Genomic DNA, 23258 nt, shown 5'->3' with positions numbered 1-23258 from the left:
CTTGTTTGCCTTCAGCTTCTCCTCCTCCGATTTCACTGATTTCTAATACAGATTTCATGTTCGATTGGGAATTTACAAATGCATATAGCCACAGTAATCAACCACTGAATTAAAATCACAACGTGACAGAGAAAAGCTACCTAGTGAAAAAACAGAGCAATACAAGTAGAATATAATGCTGACTTAAAAGGAATATAAAACATCCCAATATTCATTTTAAATTCATATCTGCAAAACCAAACCCCATTTCAAGCACTCGACAAATACAACTTTTACTAGGCTAAAAACTGAAAAGGAATTTAGAAATGTTAAATTTTCCAACAATCTCTTTTTAAAGTCACCTTTGTTTTTGTTTGTTTGTTTTAATGTTCATTTGTTTTTGAGAGAGAGAGAGACAGAGCATGAATGGGGGAGGGTCAGAGAGAGAGGGAGACACAGAATCTGAAGCAGGCTCCAGGCTCTGAGCAGCCAGCACAGAGCCCGATGCGGGGCTCGAACTCACGGACCGTGAGATCATGACCTAAGCCAAGGTCGGATGCTTAACCCACTGAGCCACCCAGGCGCCCCATGTTTGTTTGTTTTTTAAATAAGCTCCCCACGCAGCGCGGAACCCAACACGGGGACTGAACTCAGACCCCGAGATCAATACCTGAGCTGAGATCAAGAACCGGATGCTTTACCGACTGAGACACCTAGGTACCCCAAAGTCACCTTTGAACTGTGAATGAATTAATGACTTAAAGCAAACAAACTCCAAGTACGCTAGGCCATGCCAACCGCAAGAACATATACTTGTAACATGCGGTAAGGATGCCACAAAAATGCAATTCAGCTATTCTTTCCAAGGTATTTTGGTGCATTTTTTGTGGGAGTCTGTGCAAGAATACAGTGGATTAAACTCTTCGTGTTGAATTAAAAGTGCACCGGGCAGAAATAGATCCAGATAAATATCGTCCACTGATCTTTGACAAATGAGCAAAGGCAATTCAATAAAGAAAGGATGGTCTTCTCAACAAGTGGTGCTGGAAAAACTGGACATCCACATGCAAAAAAAAAAAAAAAAAAAAAAAAAAGAATCTAGACACAGACCTCATGCCCTTCACAAAAATTACTCAAAATGGATCACAGACTTCAACGTAAAAAACAAAACTGTAAAACTCTTAGAAGTTAACATAGGACAAATCCTAGATGACTCTGGGCTTGGTGATGACTTTGTAGATACAACACCAAACCCACGATCCATGAAAGAAAGAACTGACAAATTAGACTTCATTAAAATCAAAGACTTGTGCTCTCCAGAGAGAATGAGAAGACAAGCCACAGACTGGGAGAAAATATTTGTAAAAGACCCAGCTGACAAAGGTTCCACGATGTACAAAGAACTCTTCGTACTCGACAGTAAGAAAACAACCCGATCAAAAAATGGGCAGAAGACCTGAACCCAAAGACCTCACTAAAGATCTACAGGTGACATCACATGTCATCGGGGAAATGCAAATAGAACGAGGTACTTCTGCACACCTAACGGAAGGATGAAAACCCAAGATTCTGACAACACCTAAAGCTGGTGAGGACGAAGAGCATTGGGAACTCTCATTCACTGCTGGTGGGAATGCAAGATAGCACAGCCGCTTTGGAAGGCAGTTCCTTACACCGAACATACTCTTGCCTACGACCCAGCAATCTCACTCCTTTGGGTTTACCCACAGAGGGGGAAAACTCACGTCGGCACAAAAACCTGCCTGTGGATCTATAGAGCATCTTTATTCATAATTGCCAAAACCTGGAAGCAATCGAGATGTCGTTCAGAATGTGGGTGGGTAAAGAAACCGTGGTACGTCGGACGATGCAATATTAGTCCGTGCTAAAACCAAACGAGCGATCAAGTCCTGAAAGGACACAGAGGAACACTAAATGCCACCTACGAAATGAAAGATGCCTATCTGAACTAGATGACGCTCTGGAAGAGGTGAAAGTGTGGAGACAATAAAAAGATCAGTGGTCACCAGGGGTTAAGGGAAGGGAGGAATAGGCAGAGCACAGAGGACTTTTAGGGCGGTGAAAGTATTCTGTATGATACTGTAATGACAGATGCATGTTCCAACCCATGGGATATACAACACCAGCGAACGTAATGTAAACGATGGACTTTGGGCTTTGGGTGATAATCACCTGTCAGTGTTGCTTTGTCAATGATAACAAATGTGCCACTCTGGTGGGGGATGCTGATGGGGAGGCTGTGCTCGCGTAGAGGCAGGGAACATGTGGGAACTCCCTATACTCTCTGCTTAATCTTGTTGTGAGCCTAAAACTCCTCTAACAAATTTTCTATTAATAAAAAAGAAAAAAAAAAAGAAAAAAGGAGGGAAGGAGTTGGAGGTAGTTCAACATAGTGAAAATAAAAACCAAGCAAAATGGCCCCGGATACACAACACGCGGTCCACCCATACAACGGAGTATTATTCAGCCGTGAAAAGGAAGGAAGGACCAAAGCACGCTACAATGTGAGCGAATTGTGAAAACGTGCTGAGTGAAACAAGCCAAACAGACAAGGCCTCATATTGTGTGATTCCTTTTATGCGAACTCCAGTAAAGACGGGAAGACACAAAGCAAACTGTGATTGCCAGGGGCTGGGGGAGGGAGGGATATGGAAACCGACGGCTTAATGAGTATGGGAGTTTCTTTTTGGGCTGGGGGTGTGGGGGGTGACGAAGATATTTCGGAACCAAGGGGAGGCGGTGGTTGCACAACACTGTGAATGTACAAAATACCACCGGACTGTAGACTTTAAAACGGTTCACGTTATGTTAGGTGAATTTCACCTCGATAGAAATAAATAAGAAACGAGGTATTGGGGTTCGCTAGGTAGATGTAAGGGCATTCTCTGGCACGAAACGAACAAGCATGCTTTTCTTCAAACAGCCCTTCTGATCCTCTCTCGAATATACGTAGAATTTGTTGTATTTGTTTTTCAGTATGCTATTCTAAGCAGAAAACATCTAAACTTTCTTTAACATTTAATTATTAAATACATTCTAATAAACAAAATAGGATTTCTTGCTTACAGATTCATCATGCGATTGTTTTCAACAGTGAGCTTCACAAAAACCTTTAAAATCTGTTTCAGCTTCTTGAATCAAGTTCCTACAGCCTTAAGTACCTATCTAGGTTGTAAATGTGGGGACACCGTGTGGTCACAGATCCCCATCCATCTACCCGCACCTTTTCTCCCCCCTCCAGCCCCACTTGGCACGTATTGTACCAGGCAGTGATCAGAGTCATGGGACAGCCTGTGGTTCAGAAAGCAAAGTTACCCTCAAACCTCGAGCACAGACAAAGCCTCAGCAGCAGCTTCCGTAACGGGGGGAGGGAATTAACTTCCGGTCAGTCACCCGGTACACCGTGTTTCCCACCTACTCCTGTACAAGGCACAGCTGCGAGCTTGTCAGGACAAAAAGGCAGGCAGTGAAGACCCCAAACCAGAGGTAGCTTCTGTCGGGTCAAGAATTTTGGAGAAAAGCAGGTGCGAGGAGCGGAGGGACTAAGAAAGACCAAAGCAGCTTGTGGCAGAAAACAGAACATTGGGGGAGGCTGGGGAGGACAGCAGACTGCGGTCAAGCGTGGGATGGGAAAGAAAGGCCGCAGAGAGGGTAAGTGGCAGAAGGTAAATCCACTGTCGGGCAGGACAGAAGACTGAAGGAACACGACCAGCCAGGTGTGAGACCCTGTGGCCCAGCAGGCTCATCCCAGGGGTGGAGAGGAGAGCAACCCCACCTCACTGGGTCCTCGCGAACTGACCCTCTCACTTCCCAAGTCACTTAGCACCCTGACCGGTCTGAATCAGGTTTTTCTTCCAGAGCAGCCCGCAGAACTAACATGCTCTTTTCAGGGATCTCTCAAAATCTCAGTCCAGAAAATATCCTCACTTGCCTGCCAACGTCTAAGGAAAAGCCTCTAGCTTTAACCCTGAAAAGAAAAGTCTTGGGTGGAGAGGCCACGGTGGGATACCAGAGTTCCGCTGGCCACACCTCAAGCTATTTATCTAACCTTTCTATCTCAGTTTTCAGGGAAGGAGGAAAACAAAAGGCAGGAAATCATTTGTCCCCTGTTGGCTGGGCATGCAGGCGAGGTACAGGAAAGAAAACTTTCATAGACTTCACACAGCTCTGTCTCCAAGAACTTGCTTCCCTTTGGCCAGGATTCAACAACAGAAGCTGAGCTTCGAGAGATTCTTGACCAAGGCAAGCGACCCCACTTCACGCACTTTCTGATTTCTACTTACGACTGTTCATCGGTTTTGAATGTGGTTGACTTGGTACAAAAGGAATTTTATTTCACGGTGATTTGTCAGTCGGGTAACTACCAGAGCCACAGGAACCGTGGGTTTTGTGTGCACACCTGTTCAGCACTGTCCTTCCTTCCACCTCCTAAGGTCCCAGAGCCCCCACCTGCTGGTCCCACCTCCTAGGACCAGAGCCAGCAAGCCGTGTTAACATGCAAGTTGGAAAATACAGCTCCAGTATGACCCTGAGCTCAATGAGCCACGAGAGGCCTATGAAAATCCTCACCTTCCCAGCCAAGGAACTGCTCACCTACATGGCAAGATCACGTCCATATCTTTACATCTTCTTTCAGAGGCAATTTGGACTAACATTCTAGGAAATGTTTTTTTCAGTTGAAGTTAACTGACGAGAGGTGGTGCAGTGGCAAAGTTAAATTGTTACCGCAGAGACAATAAGCTGAGTTTTAATTTGTAACTCCCAAGCCTGTTTAAATTATATACCTCCAATGCTTAATCCAACCCAGAAAGCATACATTAGGAAGGAAGAGAGTTCACCCACGGTCATGTGGGCACTGCCCATCAGCAGCCCTCCTTTGTACAGGACAGAAAGCACAATCAGGTTCCCGGAGAGCCCCGTCTGTCAAATGAAGAAAATGAAGACACCTCAGGTAGGAGCCAGAAACCTAAATGCAAAAAGCGTAAATATCGCCTATAGTTTCTTTTTTGCATTTAACGATCACAACAAGGTTTTCCCAGAACACTAAGTTTTAATCTGAATTTCAAATAAAAAACTACTTTGGAAAGATCACAGTATTGAAGGAAATGATCTCATCAACGTGAAAACCTAGAAGCTAAGTCACCCATCAGATTCCTATTTTACTCAATGGACTCGGTTTGCAAAGGAAAACCCAATATTAAGGACTCCCTCCCTAACAACAAGACGAATGCACAGCAAGCATATGCATTTATGTATCTTAATGTGATGCCCTCAGCAAAGGCTAGACAAGAAGTTGGAGTCCTGTCTCTGATCTGCCTTGAGCTTTGTTAGGTACATGGTCTTTGGTAATGCTGCCTCATCTGGGCCTGTTTCCTCTGTGTCCCTAAATCATGACCATTATTGAATCGCCTCTGAAGTTCTTTCCCACTTGAACATGGTATAGATTTCCCGCTCGCGGTGATTTTCTAGTTCAGTGTTGTATTTGTTGGTCTCATCACCCACCGCCGCTTAGTCACATGCAGTGGTTTCCTCTTCTTTCACAAAAATGAACTCTCAGACCTAATCTTGAAGTGGAGTAGAATTATTTTCTATTTACGGCAAAGTCAAGGGAATACAAATCTGTTTCAGTCGTAACATCTGTCCTTTGCACTCTTTTCAAAATGAGCTACTTACTGCTCCAAAGAAGCCAGCCCGAGCAAACGCCTCTTTCCTTGCTAACTGCATCACGTGGTCCACTTTGCTGGTGTATTTCTCTATTTCTGTTATTTCTTTCCCAAAAGCTCGAACAGTTCTTATATTTCCAATACTTTCCTCAGCTAGCTGGGAGAATAATAAATACATTTCAGGGGAGGAAAGTCACATTTCAAGATTTCTAGAGCAAAGTTAAAACGGGGCTCTCATTTTTAAGACATTAAAAATAGATTACAAAGCAGAGTATATGAACAATTTTATTTTTGGAAACAAATATATTTTTGTTATAGTTACACATTTACACGCCATATATATGTAGATAGAAAGGCAAACGGGGGCTAATGGATACTGAAATATATATATATATTTTTTTAAAGTTGACTTATTTTGAGAGAGACGAGCAGGGTAGGGGCAGAGAGAGAGAGAAAGAGAGAGAGAGAGGGAGCGAGAGAGAGAGAGAGTAGATACAGAAAGAATCCCAAGTAGGCTCTGTGTGGTCAGTGCAGAGACCAGCGCGGGGCTCGAACTCACGAAACTGTGAGATTGTGAGTCGAAATCGAGAGTTGGATGCTTAACCGACTGAGCCACCCAGGTGCCCTGTGAAATATATTTTTATACAGAGAAAAAGATAGGTAAAAAGGATAGACTCCAAAAATGTTAATACCATTCATTCTGAGAGGGAGGGTTATATGTGTTATTTTTTCTCTCGATATTTTCAAGTTTTCAATGATAAACACCCATGTTTTTTGTAACATGAAAATGTACCAGCTATGTTCAGTTTTTAAAAAATGCAATACCGGATAGCATTGCAAAGCTTCACTTCTCAATTAACGAAGGACAAAGCGTCACGCAGACACTATTTTCAAAATATAATGAGCTTTGCGATCCTATGAGAAACAGTGACGGTAAAGAGCGAAAGAGTTCACACAATGTTTAGTCAAGTGGGATCTACTTCAAGGTGTGGGTAGTAATCTAGTCTAGAAGGCAGAGTCTTTTAGGTTTCTAGGATTCTAGCCTATTCTAGAAGGATAGAATCTATAGGATTCTAGCCCATAGAAACCTAGTCTGGGTTTCTAGCCTTCTTGAGGGCTCCCTTAAGGAAAAGTGAAGTACTTTTTTGAAAAGCAGAAGCACATCTCCTCCAAGCGGAGACCACGTAAGGGAGGGGCTTTTACCTGAGTGGTCTGGGCCAGGGAATCCTGCATAACTTTGGTTAGCTTCTGTAGGTAACGTCCATAAATCACAGCAAGGACGGATATTGGAGGCACCACACTCAAAACAAAAGTGGCCAGTTGAGGTGAGACATAAAACTGTCAAAAACAAAAGCCAAAAGGTGTTAGGTGTTTGTTACACAGAGCAGCAAGACACTTTCATTACCTACTACAGGTGTGTGTGTGTGTGTGTGTGTGTGTGTGTGTGTGTGTTATTCAGACACCTTCAAGCTTCATAAAACCCCCTGAGTACTGAGCACACCACACAGGGGTAATACGGACAAAGCCGCTGAAGAAAGGATGGAAATATTTTACCGTCCAGTGCTGGACCACAGCCGGTACAGTGCTGTGTGCACCTTAGACCATGCTGTCCCATGAGAGTGGGGGGGAAGGCAGGACAGGAGTGAAGGATGGAGGCCCGGGCTGCTCCACGCTGGCCAGACCACACCAGGAATTCTGTATTCAGGTCTGGGTCCCCTCTAAGGCACTGAATGACCAGAGCAACGTCGCACTGAAATGGCCAAGACGGCAAAGACACCACAAAACCCCGTATCAATCGACCATCAGGTGAGAGCAGGACTAACAAGTGGAAGAAGAGTTGGAGCTGTTTCTAGGGCTCAGAGGACCGAAGTCTCGGCAGGAGGGATGTGGACTCAACATAAGAAGTTTCTAGCAACTGGAGCTGCTCGAGGAGGAAATAATCAACTTCTAGAGACATAGCATAATGGGGCTCCTGCCAACCCTGCAGTTTGGTGATTGGATTTTCTTTTTTTTTTTTTTTTTTTTTTTTTTTTCAACGTTTATTTATTTTTGGGACAGAGAGAGACAGAGCATGAATGGGGGAGGGGCAGAGAGAGAGGGAGACACAGAATCGGAAACAGGCTCCAGGCTCCGAGCCATCAGCCCAGAGCCTGACGCGGGGCTCGAACTCCCGGACCGCGAGATCGTGACCTGGCTGAAGTCGGACGCTTAACCGACGGCACCACCCAGGCGCCCCTGGATTTTCAATGGTACCAGCGTCTCTTCAACAAATGGTTAAAATCTGCCAAATCTCATCTGCACGGGAAATGGTATAGTCGGCATGAGGCTTTCTTAAAACGCTGAGGAAAAGTCGCAGACCGAAACGTACAGTGATAAATGGATCAGCCAATCGTTCATTCAACAGCCCGTTACTGAACGCCTACAGAGAGCTCACACTATTCCAGGCACCTGGGAGACAGCTGATCCATGTGGAGTTTTATCAGAGTGACAGCTAGATAGCAGATGGGTAAAAGAGAGACACACACAGAGGATAACTGCAGGTGTAATAGGGTCTTACAAGGGAAAGTGCCCAAAGGCCCGGAGGCAGGAAGGTGGTTGGCACCTTTGACCACTTATGGACCGATCCACCCTGAGCACACAGGCCATGCAGTCCAGCAGGTCGCCTGCAGGCCATGTGCAGGGACAGGGATGCAATCAAGGCAGGCCTCACAGTTCCGGCGCCTGAATCCAACAGAGCTCAAGCAAACCAACTGCATGGGAAGTCCTCTGCGGTGGGGCCGGAATAGCCATCAGAATGTCTCGGCACCACCCACCTCTCTCTGCTCTGGTTCCGTGCTTGGTAATAAGTCTTTGAAGCCTAATGCAGGGTCCTGTCACCAAAAAGGAGCATTTGGAAGAGCAGGAACACACATTTTTTTTTTTAACGTTTATTCATTTTTGAGAGACAGAGAGAGACAGAGCACGAGTGGGGAAGGGGCAGAGAGAGGGAGACACAGACTCTGAAGCAGGCTCCAGGCTCTCAGCTGTCGGCACAGAGCCCGACACGGGGCTCGAACTCACAAACTGCAAGGCCCTGACCTGAGCCGAAGTCGGACACTCAACCGACTGAGCCACCCACGCGCCCCAGGAACACACATCTTACTGTAGGAAGGAAAATCCCGTAATGTAAACTACTAAACTTGCAGTCTGGTATAGACATTACTAGGTTCTTGTCAGCAGACTTATCAGAGGTCAGGTCCAGGGAGCTTGTGAGAAACTAAGGCTACTTTTGTTCCTCCAGGGCTAAAAACCAGGTCCCAGGTGATGCCAACTCATGAGGCTGAATGTTGGTGCCCCCCCCCCCCCAATTTATATGCTGAAGCCTTAACCCTAGTGTGGCTATATTTGGAGATGGGGCTTCTAAGGAAGTAATTAAAGTGAAATGAGGTCAAAGGGTGGGGCCCTGATGAGATCAGGGTCCTTAAGAAAAGAGACCCCCTAAGAACCTGCACGCAAGCACTGAGGAAAGGCCATGTGAGCACATGTCAAGATGGCGGCCACCTACAAGCCAAGCCAATAGAAGAGACTCACAACGAACCAACTTGGCCAGCACCTTGACCTTGGACTCCAACCTCCAGAACTGTAAGAAGTAAATCTCTGTCGGTTATGTCACCCGCTCTGTGATACTTTGTTAAGACAGCCTGAGCAGACTAAGGCCCCTTCTGATTAGCCATCGGACTTATTCTGAACTGTCTGAAACTGATACAGGAAGAGGTTCCCAGCTTTTCCTGAGCCCCAGAACTATCGATATTTAGGAATGATGCGTTAGTGCAGGATGGGTCTTCTTGAGAAAACACGGGATTTCACAGCGGCTTTTCATTTCATAAACCAGATCTTACCGGCTCAGGTTGGCAGTGCGTCCTTCTGCTCTGGACTGAGCGCTGCGTGGACGCAAAGAGGACAAAAACCCAAGCTGCTCCACCTGGGAGATGGGATCAATTAGAATCTTCACTCTGGGGATCTAGGACTGCACTGCTCACAATGATAGGGCCACATGGCCACTGATCACTGCAAATGCAGCCAGTGTGACTGAGAAACTGAATCCCTAAATTTGTTTAGCTTTCACTAAAATTTAAACTTAAAAACCAATATTTCATTTCTATTCAGTTATTGGTCAAGTTTAGGTCAAGTTCTGGCATGTCAATCTACCTTTTCAATGGCAAACGTTATGAAATCTAAACACAGCTGAAATATTTCCAATGAAAATTTAGCATCCGGATTGAGATGCTCCATGAGTATAAAATACACATTGGATTTTGAAATCTTAACATGAAAAAATAATATTAAATATCCGATTAATGATTGTTAGAAAAATTACATGTGGAACTGATGCTTTGTTATACTGGATTAAGTAAAATACGTTATTAAAATTAATCTCATCTTGGGGGCATCTGGGTGGCCCAGTCAGTTAAGCATCTGACTTCGGCGCACAGTTTGTGAGCTCGAACCCCACGTCGGGTTCTGCGCGGACAGTGGAAAGTCTGCTTCCGATTCTCTGTCTCCCTCTCTCTCTGCCGCTCCCCTGCTTGCTCTCACTCTCGCCCTCTCTTAACAATAACAAATAAACATTTAAAAAATCATTTCTTTCTGCTTTTTAAAATGTGTCTACTAGAGGGGCGCCTGGGTGGCTCGATCAGTTAAGTGTCAGAGTCTTGACTTCAGCTCGGGTCAGGATCTCACGGTGCGTGAGATCGAGCCCTGCTTTGGGGTCTGCGCTGACAGCACAGAGCCTGCTTGGGAATCTCTCTCCCTCTCTCTCTGCCTCTCCCCTGCTCGCACTCTCTCTCTCTCTCTCTCAAAATAAATAAATAACATTTAAAAATAATAATAAAATGTGGCTACTAGAAAGTTTAAAATGACCTATGCAGTTTGCTTTACATTCTAGCGGCCAGCAGCACAGGTCTGAACAGAAACAGGGTTTGAAGAAGCGAGGCAAACAGACGACGGTGCTCAAGCCACCCGGTTAAGGCAGGAAAAGGGGCGGCGGGAGTAGAGAGAGCTCACTTCAGTGGAGTACAGACCCACTCGTGTACAGGATAGAATTTATCGTCTTCCTTACGAAGAGGAAAGGAAACCATCCCTTGGTCTTACCAAGACAGCAATAGCAGCGCTACTGCATTTTTTGGTGTGGGCCGGGGGGAGGCGGGTGGAATGTAACTTACTTACCTTTCCTCTAACACACAGCTTGGCACTCAAAGCGCTCCTTTCACCTGTTGCTTTTTTCAGCAACATTCTTTCACACATTCTTAGAAAACCCAGGCAATAATGCAATCTTTCCTAAATGTTAATGGTGCACGCTCCAGATAAGAAGTCATCCTGGAGAAATGAAGGGTGCAGGAGGCCGCACAGGAGGCAGCAAGCCCCACATCCCCCGTGCCTCTGCGGCAGCACTCCTGGCTAAGTGGCTTACGGGGCGATGAGAACAGCTCAGCTAGAGCTCATCCCCTGACTGAGAGGCCCGGCACAGGCCAAAGCCCTGACCAGAAGGCGCCGATGCCAGCCAGGCCGACGTACCATCATGCCAATGCCAATGGAAGCCTGGGCCCCGGCCCTGAGCCCATCCGACAGGTTTTCGGTAATTGAGCGCCCCAGGAGTGCGGTGTCCGAGGAGAGGCGGTTAATCAATTCTCCAGTGCGAGTCTTGTCGAAGAAAGCAACCTCCTGCCTCAGAAGAGAGGAGAATAACGAAGCCCTCAACCTATTCACAATGCGCTGACCTGCAAAAGCAAACAAGAACGGCATCAGCTTGGGTCGAGCCAGCTAACAGGCAGCGGCTCGGGCGGCCGTCATCAACCTCCTCCCAGCACGTCTGGGGCCCTGCGTCCACCTGCTGGCAACAGGCCCCCCTGAGCCCCGGCACGCTGACACGCACACACTGGTAACGAGCACTCTTTCTGCCTCAGGAACCGTGCGGAGACCGTGGATGCGCAGGAGGGGACCCGGGGATAAAACAGAAGATCGCTGAGAGACATTTTAAACAGTACTATTTACAAATGAGGCTTCCTACGCTAACTTCCCCAAAGCTGATTCTGTTCCCCCTTGGCAATCCTTTTCTGTACCGAGCTCGGCAGCGGCAAGGGCCGGTTAATCATCCGCAGAGCGTTTTATGAGCTAAGTGGCGAGCAGCCGGCGGAAGAGTCGGGCACCCCGGGCTCTGTGATTTCTGTGGTTGTCACCGGCCTGTTAACGGCCAGGCCTCGTCACGGAAAGGCTGTAAAACACCATCGCCCCAGTGCCCACTGGAGGGGAAACACAAACACGGAGCATGCAAGATTTCCACAGCTCCCTGGAGAAGGCTCAGAACTCCAGCCTCCTGCCCACGGGCCGTGCCTCCCGTAAGACAGGCGGCTTCCCTCCCTTCCACCCACGTACCAGGGGAGCTGAGAAGTGAGCGCCGGATCGAAAAATATTCGTAGCTCCCACGTCTGGCCAGACATGGGGCTTTGTCCCCGCTGGATGGGACTGTGGGAAAAGAGGAACAGGGGGCCCGGAGCGCACGAAACCCCACGTGAGCCCCAGTGCGAATCCTCTGGAACGCCATGCTCGGCAAGGTGAGGGCCCTTTTACCTGAAGTCTGCATGAGGTAGACGCGAACAGTGTTTGCAGCAGCACCGCACAGGAACACGCCGCTGAGCGCCAGGCAGAGGCGGGTCAGGGTATAGCTGTAGTCCACGGTGGGGTTTGTGTAAATGACATCGATGATCCTCCCCAGGAAGAAGGGAGCGGACATGGTGATGACACTGGACATGGCCAGAAACCCAACTGCGGCTAGAAAACACAGGAAGTTCTCAGGCCCGGGGGTGCTTCGGCGAGGGGCGGGGCGCCGAATTCACCAAGCGTCTTGCCCGCAGCAGCTGTTCAGAGCATGCGCTGCTCAGAGCTTGCGCAGAGCAGGTGCTGCGGGTTTCCTTCTTTCAGCTCCCGGGCCCTTGACTGAAGGCAAGAACCGAGGAGCTTCCAGGGACAGAGTGAGGAGGGTGACCGAGCATACCCAAGTAGCCAGAGAAGATGACTTTTGCTTTTACCCAGGTTTGATCGTGTCTTCCTTGCCAGGAATATCCAAGAGCCGACTGTGGAAAATCTGAAAATCCGTTCTGGCCTCCCTCCCTGCCGCTTGATCTTGGTGTTTATCTCAGATGAGATTTTTCCTGCATTCATGCTACACGTGGTTATTCCCTGGCATCTGAACTGTATCTTCGCTTGAAGATCAAGCAACGCAGGTAGATCTCTGGATTATGTATAGAATTTCAAAACTTTAAATAACCTTTGGAAAGCAGTTGCTGTCATCCATGACACATGTGGTACGTTCCCTCTTAATCTTACTGCTTTGGGGAATAAAGCACCAGAGTACTGGCATGATGGGACAATAGATAATAACACAATTGTTCATCCGTCTAAAAAGCAGTGGGGTAGAGTCTTAACAGAAAGGAAGATACTGAGAAAACCCGACCAGGAACAACACATAAAACAGGTGAGTGCATCCCTAATAAGGGAGTGCAAATCTACACTACAAAGGTATTCTAGTTTTCATCCACTGGATTGGCAAAAATCAGAGATCGATAACACACCGTGCTGGAAGAAGCTGTAGGAAAAGGGGCATTTGCACTGTTAGTGGGTGTGCAAAGTGGTACCAATGCAACGGAGAGTGATGCGATCGTATCGGTTAAAATGTGAATGTACATTCCCTTTGATCCAGCAATTCCGCCTCTAAGATTCTAACTTCTATGTATACTCCCCTAAGTGTATGCAAAACATGTACCCTCACGGATGTTCGTTACAGCATCACTTATACCGGCGGAACATCCACAAATGGGGAACAAGTTAGATCAATAAAGGAGCATTTATTTTCTGAGTGTTACACAGTTATTAAAAAGAATGGGGCGACTCTATAGGTATTGACGTCACCAAGCTACAATGTTAGCGAAAACAGCCCAGGACCCGGATGTTAACGTTTTCTGGTTGGTTTCGAAGTTTACGTACACACAGGACAACTCCAGGAGAGCAATCAGACGCGGGCAACAAAAGTTCCTTCTTAAGACCAGGGTGACTGGGGGGCAGGGTATGTGCTACTGCGTACTTTTGAGCTTGGTCCTATTAGGAACCCACCTAGTACCACCACCTTAAAGTCATGGCGAGGCTCCTAGATGAACACGACATGGACGGAACCCCAGGAGATGGGAGCTCTCACACCCTGCAAGTAGCAATTGCTTCTCTTGGTGTTTTGTCTAATGCTAACCACTGCAGTTAAAGGTATTACTTTCACGTAACCTCAATAAAAAGAATACAGATTGTATTATTTACAATACCAAGTGTCCATCCACAGATGAATGGATAGTGTGGTATACGCACGTGCGCGCGCGCACACACACACACACACACTCACAGTGGAATATTACTCAGCCATAAAAAAGCACGAGGGCTTGCCATTTCCTCTAATATGGATGGACCGAGTGGGTATTAGGCTGAGTAAGGTAAGTCAGACAAAGAAAGACAAACAGCACGTGACCTCACTTACATCTGGAGCATAAAAAACAAAACAAATGGACAAACAAAATATTTTAGACTCTTAAATACAGAGAACTGGAGATTACCAGAGGAAAGGTGGGAGAGAGTATTAAGAGACAGATACAGGGGTGCCTGGGTGGCTCAGTCGGTTGAGCGTCCGCCTTCGGCTCAGATCATGATCTCGCGGTTCGTGAGTTCGAGCCCCGTGTCGGGCTCTGTGCTGACAGCTCAGAGCCTGGAGCCGGCTTCAGATTCTGTGTCCTCTCTCTCTGCCCCTTCCCCGCTCATACTCTGTCTCTGTCTGTCGCTCAAAAATGAATAAACGTTAAAAAAAATTTTAAAAAAGGAGTGATAGATATAGGAGATGAACTGGAACAAGCTTCCAGTTATAAAATAAATAAGCCACAGAGATGCGGAGTACAGTCTGGGGAATACAGTCAATAATACAGTACTAAATGCTGTTTGGTGACAGATGGCGACTACATTTATCGTGGTGGAGTAAAGGGCAGAATTGATTCAATATATGACACCTGGAACGAAGATAACTTTGCACATCAACTAGACTTCAATGAAAAATATTTGTTTAGATTTAAAAAAGAGCAAAGAGCAGACTCAGTGCCCACGGTTCGTTGGCTGGCAGAGCGCTAGGAGAAAGGGGAGGCGTTTAGGGAGGGAACATTTCCCACAATGGCTCTCTTCCTTCCTCGAGGCCTCCTGACATCCTGTTCTGGAGAAGGCCTTAGCGGACAACCTTCTGACAACCTTCGTTAAAATACAAATACCCAAACGCTGCCTGCATCACTCCCTCTTCCTTCTTCTCCTAGCACGTGCCACCGTCTGGCATTCTAAACCCAAAGTGTCACTTGTTTACTGTCTACTCTCCACTAGGACCTAAAAGATTTTTGTCTGTTTCGTTCACTGCTATACTCCCACCGCCCACGGGGACAGAGACACAGGAGAAGTTCCATAAACATCTGCTGGATGAATAAAAAAAACCGAACGGGGGCGAAGAAGGCATAAGAGTCTATCACACCGAAGCGCCTCAGTGAGCCTAGCTAGGAACGGAGTCTCTGGCGCCTCGGGAAGTCCACATGGAGATAGATGATTCTTTGCACGGAGCCAGAAAGTTCCTGTGTCTGGCTTCATACCGCACAGCCACAGTTTAACTGAATAATGTGAACCTGGTCAAGGGCCGTTTCATTTTGATGCAAGACCTGGGGTCTTGTTTCAAAATGCCACGCTCCTGACGACAAGAGCCCAGAGGGACTGAAAGCCCACCAGGCCCAGAGAATGCCTACTCGGGATTCTGCCCAGCACAACCTCAGGGAGCCGGTGTGCTCCGGAGAGAGGCGTCCTGAGGAACGAGGGATTAACCCGAGAGGCCTTTCCGTTTCATCTGTCATCAGTAGCTAGCTAGTCTCTCCAGTCTGCTCTTTCGCTCTGGCAAACGCCTCCGCGGGTGCCATGCATGTGAAGTGCCAGAAGGGTCCATTTCCCCCTCCCTCCTCCCGTCTTTTAACTCCAATTGATGATTCCAAATCAGAGTCTGGAGTTCGTGAATGAAATGCCCCACGATTTAGATTCTGAACCCTAGTTCTGACGCAGTCATGATAACGATTACAAAGAGGAAAGAATTGAGTTGAATCCAAACTCATTCCAGGATAGCCCCTTTTTCCTTTTAATTAAAAAAAAAAAAAAAGATTATCAGCCCGTTTTATTGCCATTTGTGTCCTCCTACAGTGCAGGACACAGAAGTAAAATAAAATAGCCAAAGGCGAATGAACGCAGGCAAAAGTAAAGATTTTTTTCAGCTTTCAGTTAGACGGATTCTTTTTAATGGACGTCTTGCCTACATACCACTGTCTTCGGCGTTAGTGAATAATTTAGATTTGAACCAGAACTATCGTTCCAGATTCCTCCCTAAGCCCAACATGCCAAGGACGCTGCAGCCCTTCTGAAGTTCTTCACCTGTTTTCCATGGTTAAGCCTCTTGCCTGATGGGACCCCAGCAACTGTTATGTATCTCTTGACAGATTTCTTCAGGTATCTTCCTATTGTCTTCGTCCTACTGAACCACGGCATCCAAAAAGTGCAGGAACTAGTCTTCAAAGGGAGGAGGGAAGACATCCCAAAACGCAGAGTTTGCTCATGAAAGCACAGGGGTTTTGGGGTGGGCGGAAGAACCTGTGCAGCATGAGCCCCAGCTGCTGGACACAGAACCAGTCTTTTAGCGACGCATCTGACCATCAGGCCGGTCGGTACAGCTATCCCCAGTGTCGTTCCAGGCCTAAAGACGAAGCTCAAAAACGAGCCCCCACCACGATCGGAAGCCTCCGATAGGCATTATCTCCTTGAATCTTCCCAGCACCCCTCTTATCCTCATTATTTTAGGGGCAACTCCGGCAAAGAGGTGAGGGCGCTTGCCCAAGGTCACCCAGTTCATACAGTACCGAACCCTGTTCTGACACAAAGCCTTCGTCTTCTTCCTACACTCCAAGCAGAGAAACCGGCCTGAGCCTGGGGTCGGGGCAGGCCAGGAAGCAGTAGAATGGCTGCAGGACAGAGCTGGAATAGGGACCTCGTGACACACAAAAGCAGCCCTGAGAAACAAAGTGGAGAGGTGGGGGGGGGGGGGGCTCCAGATTGTGAAGCGGAACAGGGAATTTGCAGTATGGCAGGCTGTCAGAGGGCTTTAGGCGGGCGAGTGCTACAGGCAGCTTTGCATTTTAAATGTCCCGCTCTGGCTGCAGAGTGAAAGGAGAGAACTGGAGGCCAGCATGAGCGCAGACGGAGACCGCTTACGGTGTGGTGTTCCACGGTTTCAGGCAAGGGGGCCTGGGGGAACTAGGGTGGGGACAGAGGGGACAAGGAAGGTGACAAGGACTGCAGCTGTTTTTAGGAACGAGGCTCCAGAGGACCCGAGAATTGACCGCATTTGGGGAGCGTGTTAGGAGGGTAGGTTCTAAACTGAGACCTAGCTCTGCCATCTAGCTGTTGGACCTTCAGTGAGTCACTCAACCTCTCTGTGCCTCAGTTTCTTCATCTGTAAAACGGCAATAAAAATAATACCTCTTTCATAGAGATACCACAAGGAGAAAATTCAGTACATACGTGTAAAGCATCTGGTACGGTGCCCGATATCTAGCAAACAATACATAGTAGATAGCACTTCCGTTGTCCCCATCACAAGGAGTCAAGAATATGTCGCTGGCTTTGGCAAAGGGGTTCACACAGCAGCCCACTCTCTGAGAGAAGTGGCAGCAGAAAAGGCAGTTTGGGGGAGGAAGGCAACTTTGGATTTTGGACATGTTGAGTTTTCAGGCATCTGGGAGACATTTCCGTGGATGCAAGGTGGGTACCATGGGGAACAAAGGAGTAGAAGATACTCCAGGTTCGAGGGTGAGGTGAAGAAGCCTGGCATCTAAACTGGACGGGGAAGGAAGTGAAGACGCGAGGGGCTGGCGGACTAGCAGGAAGCAGAGCATTTAGGAAACTTCTTAGGTTCACGCAGAACAAAGACCTTCCAGACTGTCAGCACGTGCTGAAGACTGAGGCATCTGGGTCATATTTGCAATTGGGGGGCGGGGGGGCTGCCTTTGCCTCCAGTACTCTCTGCTCAGGGGACACGATGGCCACCCATGTAATTTTATTATTTTTTTAATGTTTATTTATTTTTGAGAGAGAGACAGAGAGACAGAGACAGAGCACGAGTGGGGGAGGGGCAGAGAGAGAGGGAGACCCAGAATCCGAAGCAGGTGCTCCAGGCTCCGAGCTGTCAGCACAAAGCCCGACGTGGGGCTCGAACTCGTGGACCGCGAGATCACGACCTGAGCTGAAGTCGGACGCTTAACCAACTGAGCCACCTATGTAATTTTAAATCTTCTAATCGCCACATTGAAAGAGTAAAAGGGAGTGGGTAAGATTAATTTTAACAACACACTTGGTCCAATATATCCAAGTTATTAAACAACATGTAATCTACATAAAAATAATAGCGAACCCTACAATGATACTTCACTTTTTTTTTCCTTCATACCAAGTTCTTTTAAAATCTGGTATGCACTTTCCACTTAAATCAATGCTAACACGTTTCGTAGCACAGCTACAGAACGTTAAGGCGTTCTCTGATATACGGTGTCTCCAGAGCAAACAAACATCCCCCGCTTTCTGGAGCAGTCCCCATTTCAAAGGTATAGCCTCATGTGCCAGTTAGTACGGTCCTTGTCAGAGCCTCTGTCCTGACTGGGGACTTCAGGGAACAGTCGCTCTCAGCACAGCTCATCCGCTCCTTGTTTACCGTATTCACTGGCTTTATCACTTCATTGTTTTTGGTCACTTCATAAAATCTAACTTATACATTCAGCAAAAGCTCCCGGTGGGCATGGGCTTCTCAGAATGGCCCTAATCTCAAAGCACACAGCCCTTATCAGTATTTTAAGTGAGGGGCACCCTCCCAGGTCCTCCACAGGGGCCTCAACTGAACAGTGTGGGTGGAGGGGTGTGGTGTATCTCGAACAGTGTAACCGGGAGCCTGCCTGGCAAGGTGTCTCTGTGTGCACCTCCAGGTTGGCACTGTGGTCACGACCCCACCGGACCCCAACGGCCCACACACCTCACTGCTGAGATCAGCTCACGCAGTGCTCCCTGCCCCTAACTCAATGGGATGGCCAGAGCCCTCCACCGCCCCCCTCTATCTGCCAGGCGCAGCAAGGGGCTCTGACAAATGACTTCTTATCCCAGCAGTCCACTAGGGGCTCCTCGGTGAGCTCCTGTATCTTTGAAGACTCCTTCTGGCCAAGGGGATAAGAGGAAGAGTTATCAGTGAGACCGGAGAGCACCGCTGTGGGCCACAGCTGTAGGAAGATGGGCTGCGGATTCCTCTAGCAAGTGGGTAGCAGGGGAGGGGGCACGGGGGCGGGTGAGGGGCTGCAGTGCCTCTAGAAGACCTGGGGGAGAGGGGGGTATGGGTGACGCTACGACCGGTCTCTGCACACACACATCTGGAAACAGTTCAAATGGCAGACCCTGATTTTACAGTTTCTGACACAAATTACTTAAGATCCAACTTTCCCAGTCACGCACTTCAGGTGGCATACTCAGCAAACTGCTGAAGACAGAGGAAAATGTCGTTAATCAGATGTATGGCTGAATTGTTAAAAAAAAGGACGTTTGCGTTTGTTTTCCTAAAAACCAGCACGTTAACATTGGAATTCCTTCTCTGCAACTCGGGTTTTTTTTTTTTTTTTTTTTTGGTCTCTTGATTGTAACACACACATGCGCGTGCACACACGCACACAGCTCTTTATCTGTAGCATTTCGAAGAGCTGTGCCAACATCTGAGGCTGCCCTTATGATGATAAGTTACAAATTAATGACGACGTGACACCCCACTTCCTTTTAATCCCACAAATGCCAACATCCAGATTGGCTTCAATGTATCATACACAATGACTTTTAAGGAAACCGTATGTCCTAGTGAGGGTTTTTCATCAGATTTCCTTATAAGGTACAACACGGGCTGATTGTCTGTTTAGAAGAATTAGTGAACCAACCTCAGCCTTTCTCGGATCAAATGTTCACAATTATTCAGCGAGGCAGATCAAAACAGCTCTTCTTTTTTTTTTTTTTTAATTTTTTAAATGTTTTATTTATTTTTGAGACAGAGAGAGACAGAGCATGAGGAGGAGAGGGTCAGAAAGAGAGGGAGACACAGAATCTGAAGCAGGGTCCAGGCTCTGAGCTGTCAGCACAGAGCCCGACGTGGGGCTTGAACTCACGAACTGTGAGATCATGACCCGAGCTGAAGTCGGACGCTCAACCGACTGAGCCACCCAGGCGCCCCAAACCAGCTCTTCTCATAATAAAAGGCGGTGCAGCTCTTGCTTTACTTCTCCACATACCAGCGTGGTGGGACATGTGGGAACAGAGTAAGAAGGTACAGGGATGATGGGCACGCGAGATGCGGGGCTAGGCTACCCATGGTGCCGAGCCCATGTGGGCACCAGCAAAGCCTGACACCTAAAAAACCTTCTCAGCGCCTAATATCTCAGAAATAAAACAAAACTGGGCACCCGGGGGGCTCAGCCGGTTACTTGTCCAACTCTTGGTTCCGGCGCGGGTCGTCTCACGGTTTGTGAGATCGAGCCCCACGTGGGGCTCTGTGCTGACAGCGTGGAGCCTGCTGGGGCTCCTCTCTCTCCCTTGCTCTCTGCCCTTCCCCCACTCCCTCGCACGCTCTCTCTCTCTCTTCATAAATAAATAAACTTTAAACATCCCTGGTTTTCCTGGCACTCACTCTGAGTTGCATATGGGAATGGCAGACACACCCTGTAGGGTTCAGGGTCTCTACGTTTGGGCCTCAATCTGGGCCTGGTTGTACCATTATTTATTCTTCCACCTCAGGCACTCGGAGCCCCTGCTCTAGGCAGCACACATGCTAAGAACTAGACAGAATTAGACCCAGCGCCGTTCTCAAGCAGCTCACAGCCCAGTGGGATCTTCCGGTCTCAAAATGTTCTTTTAATAGAGTAAAAGATCTTTATTTCCAACAAAATCTACGTACAATCAAGTGAGCCATGACATAAATTCTTTCTACCTCAGTGATACCAAGAATTCCCCTAAGCTTCAACAGTAAGAAGAGAAACGTTCTCTCCCTATCTGCTCTCCTCCGTGGCACCGACCTGCCCTACATGGCAAATGACTCTCTTGGAAAATCTTTTCTAAAGCAGTGGATTTGCGGCAAAGGGTGTGGGATTCTCACTGTTTCAAGGGCTGCATCTGACAACCTCACAGGCCTCGATCCCAAGCCCTCAGTTGGGAGGGCTGCAGTTTTCTCTCCAGTCACATGATTATTTCATTTATGTTTCTTCCCCACCAAGCTGAAAGCCCTAGGAGGAACAGGAACTGTGTTTCTTTCTGCTCACACACGCAACCCCATGGCCCACCAGACACTGAGGGGGCTCAATAAATATTTATTAAAGAAATGAAGATTTAGGGGAATCTCAGAAACTTTTACATCTTAAAAGGCCAGCATTTCCCGAATTATGGTTGAAAACGAGGAGCCATAGAAAATCGTTCTGAAACATTCATTTTGGGGCGCCTGGGTGGCTCAGTCGGCTGAGTGTCTGACTTTGGCTCAGGTCGTGATCTCTCGGTTAGTGGGTTCAGCCCCAAGTCAGGCTCTGTGCAGACGGCAAGAAGCCTGCTTCAGATCTTCTGTCCCCCTCTCTGTCCCTCCCCCGGCTCACGCTCTCTCTCTCAAAAAAATACACATTTAAAAACATCCACTTTTATTTCTTTAAAAAATTACTCAATTATGATTTAGTTGGGGTTTGGTCTATAGTTTGCTCAAAGTTTCTGGAGTTTACAGATCACTGATGGTAGGCAGTGTTTGATTTTTTTTGAAGAGCTAGAAACTTCCTGCTTACCATTGAGGGAGGCAAAAAGCACGAGACAAATCTGAAAGGTTTAGACTGTTTTACTTCATACAGCAAAAAAAAAAAAAAAAAAGTGCTGTTTAATAAACTTGTCTAAGGCAAAAAATGTTTTTAAGTAGTATCAGTGTATAATACAAAATAGGTATATTTTTGGCTAGAATAAATTTTACAATGAACGGGGGGGGGGGGGGGGGGGGAAGGGACGCGGCCCGTTCTGAGAATACTGGCAATGCCAAAGCAGAACAGACCCAAAGGTTCCAATAATGAAATACTGCTCCACTCGTATCGTGTGTCAAGCCGAGAAACATAAAACACAACTCGGCCAACCTGAACGCTCGACAGTGCTACCGGGAGGTGAGCGCTCCACCCGGCCCTTCTTGGTGGAGATCCTCAGGTAAGGAGCCAGCCCGTCCCTACACCCAGTGTTACAAGTGGCCCAGGGTCTCTCTGCAGCCCCCGCGGTGTCCCCTCTCGGCGGTCGCGGGACCACGCGCTTTGTAAGGGGTGCTGACCAGCGTTGGGAAGAGAACGGACGGAGAAAAAGCCCTACCTGCCAGCCTCCCGCGCTCCGGATACGCCAGCCCCAGAAGTTTCCGGGCATCCGAGCGCCTGGCCGCCGCGGAGCGCATTCGCGAGTCGTCTCCGGGAGTCGCCGCGGCCGCAGGCAAAGCCGGCCCGCGCTGCCTGGCCTCGTCCCCGACCCGGGCGGCCACTGCTGGGCCGCCCGGGAGCCCGGCGCGCGGGAGCCGCGCAGCGCCGGGCCCGGCGAGCCCCCAGCATCTGCAGGCGCCGGGGGGCCGCGCCCACAGCCCCAGGAGCCGCGCGAGGCCTGCTCCGCCCCCGGGGCCGCGGGGACCCCCGCTCGGGTAGCCGCTAGTCCAGCGGCGCGGGCCTCGCGCGGCTCCGGCATCCCCGAGGAGCCGCGGCCCCGCGCCCCAAGGCCGCGCCGGCCAAAGGCCCGTCAACTGCGGCCGGGGCCCCGGGACACGGGCGCCCGGGGCCCACGTTCTGGCGGCCGGGCTTCGCCACACGAGCAGCCGCAGCGGCCAAGCAGGCGGGCCGTGCATGGCGCCGCGTCCGCCCCGTGCGCCTCAGCCTGCCCGGCCCGGCGCGCACAGAGGCCGAGGACCCTCCCGGCCCGGCCGAGCAGAGGGCGTGAACGCGGCGCCGCCCGCAGCCCCGCCCGTTGTCACCCGCCGTCACCCTTCTCCTCGGGCCCCCGGCCCCCGCGCACGCCCCGGGTCGCGCCCGCCCCATGCTCGTCCTAGCAGCGGCCCTCCGCCCGCACGGGTGCCCGCCCCCGAGGGCGGCGACCCGGGCGCCGCACCACACCCCCTCCAAGGAGCCCCCTCCCGCCTCGGGGGTCCTTCCCCGCAGCGCCCCCCACCGGGCTGCCGAGCGCGGGGCGCGGAGCCGGCGGCGCCAAAGACGGGGCTGAAGAAAGCGTCGGGCGCTGCTGCGCCTGCGCACTATCGTGCGGGGAGCTTTTTCGCGCTTCTCAGTCCCTTCCGGTAAAAACCTGCGAGCCCTTTCTCACGCCGGACGACTCGGCGGAGCGCGCAGACCGGATCACACGATGACCGGTGAAGGGATGCGGCGGCCCGACAGCGAGCTG

At 49.0% G+C, this 23258-nt stretch overlaps 1 protein-coding gene across 4 annotated transcripts in view; it reads right to left on the bottom strand.

Moving 5' to 3' along the window:
* ABCB10 (ATP binding cassette subfamily B member 10) overlaps nt 1–22841 on the bottom strand; it is a 33756-nt gene extending 10915 nt beyond the window's left edge. The window contains exons 1-7 of one of the 4 annotated variants that reach the window (XM_043596350.1): nt 16176–17937; nt 12728–12930; nt 12270–12470; nt 11217–11419; nt 6867–7001; nt 5674–5820; nt 4785–4920 (exon numbers count right to left, since the gene is read on the bottom strand). In XM_043596350.1, the coding sequence (XP_043452285.1) occupies nt 4785–4920; nt 5674–5820; nt 6867–7001; nt 11217–11419; nt 12270–12470; nt 12728–12930; nt 16176–16186 (1036 nt within the window). In that variant the 5' untranslated portion in view covers nt 16187–17937. Of the gene's footprint in view, nt 1–4784; nt 4921–5673; nt 5821–6866; nt 7002–11216; nt 11420–12269; nt 12471–12727; nt 14017–16175; nt 17938–22193 lie in introns of those variants that run through there. The other 3 variants (XM_043596349.1, XM_043596348.1, XM_043596351.1) reach the window with 3 other exon arrangements.
* Between the last annotated feature and the right edge of the window lie 417 nt (nt 22842–23258).

The sequence above is a fragment of the Prionailurus bengalensis genome, chromosome D2 (genome assembly GCF_016509475.1).
Source record: "Prionailurus bengalensis isolate Pbe53 chromosome D2, Fcat_Pben_1.1_paternal_pri, whole genome shotgun sequence".
Taxonomy (NCBI): Eukaryota; Metazoa; Chordata; class Mammalia; order Carnivora; family Felidae; genus Prionailurus; species Prionailurus bengalensis.
Note: the sequence above shows the minus strand (reverse complement) of the source record. Positions and strands in the feature narration are given on the sequence as shown.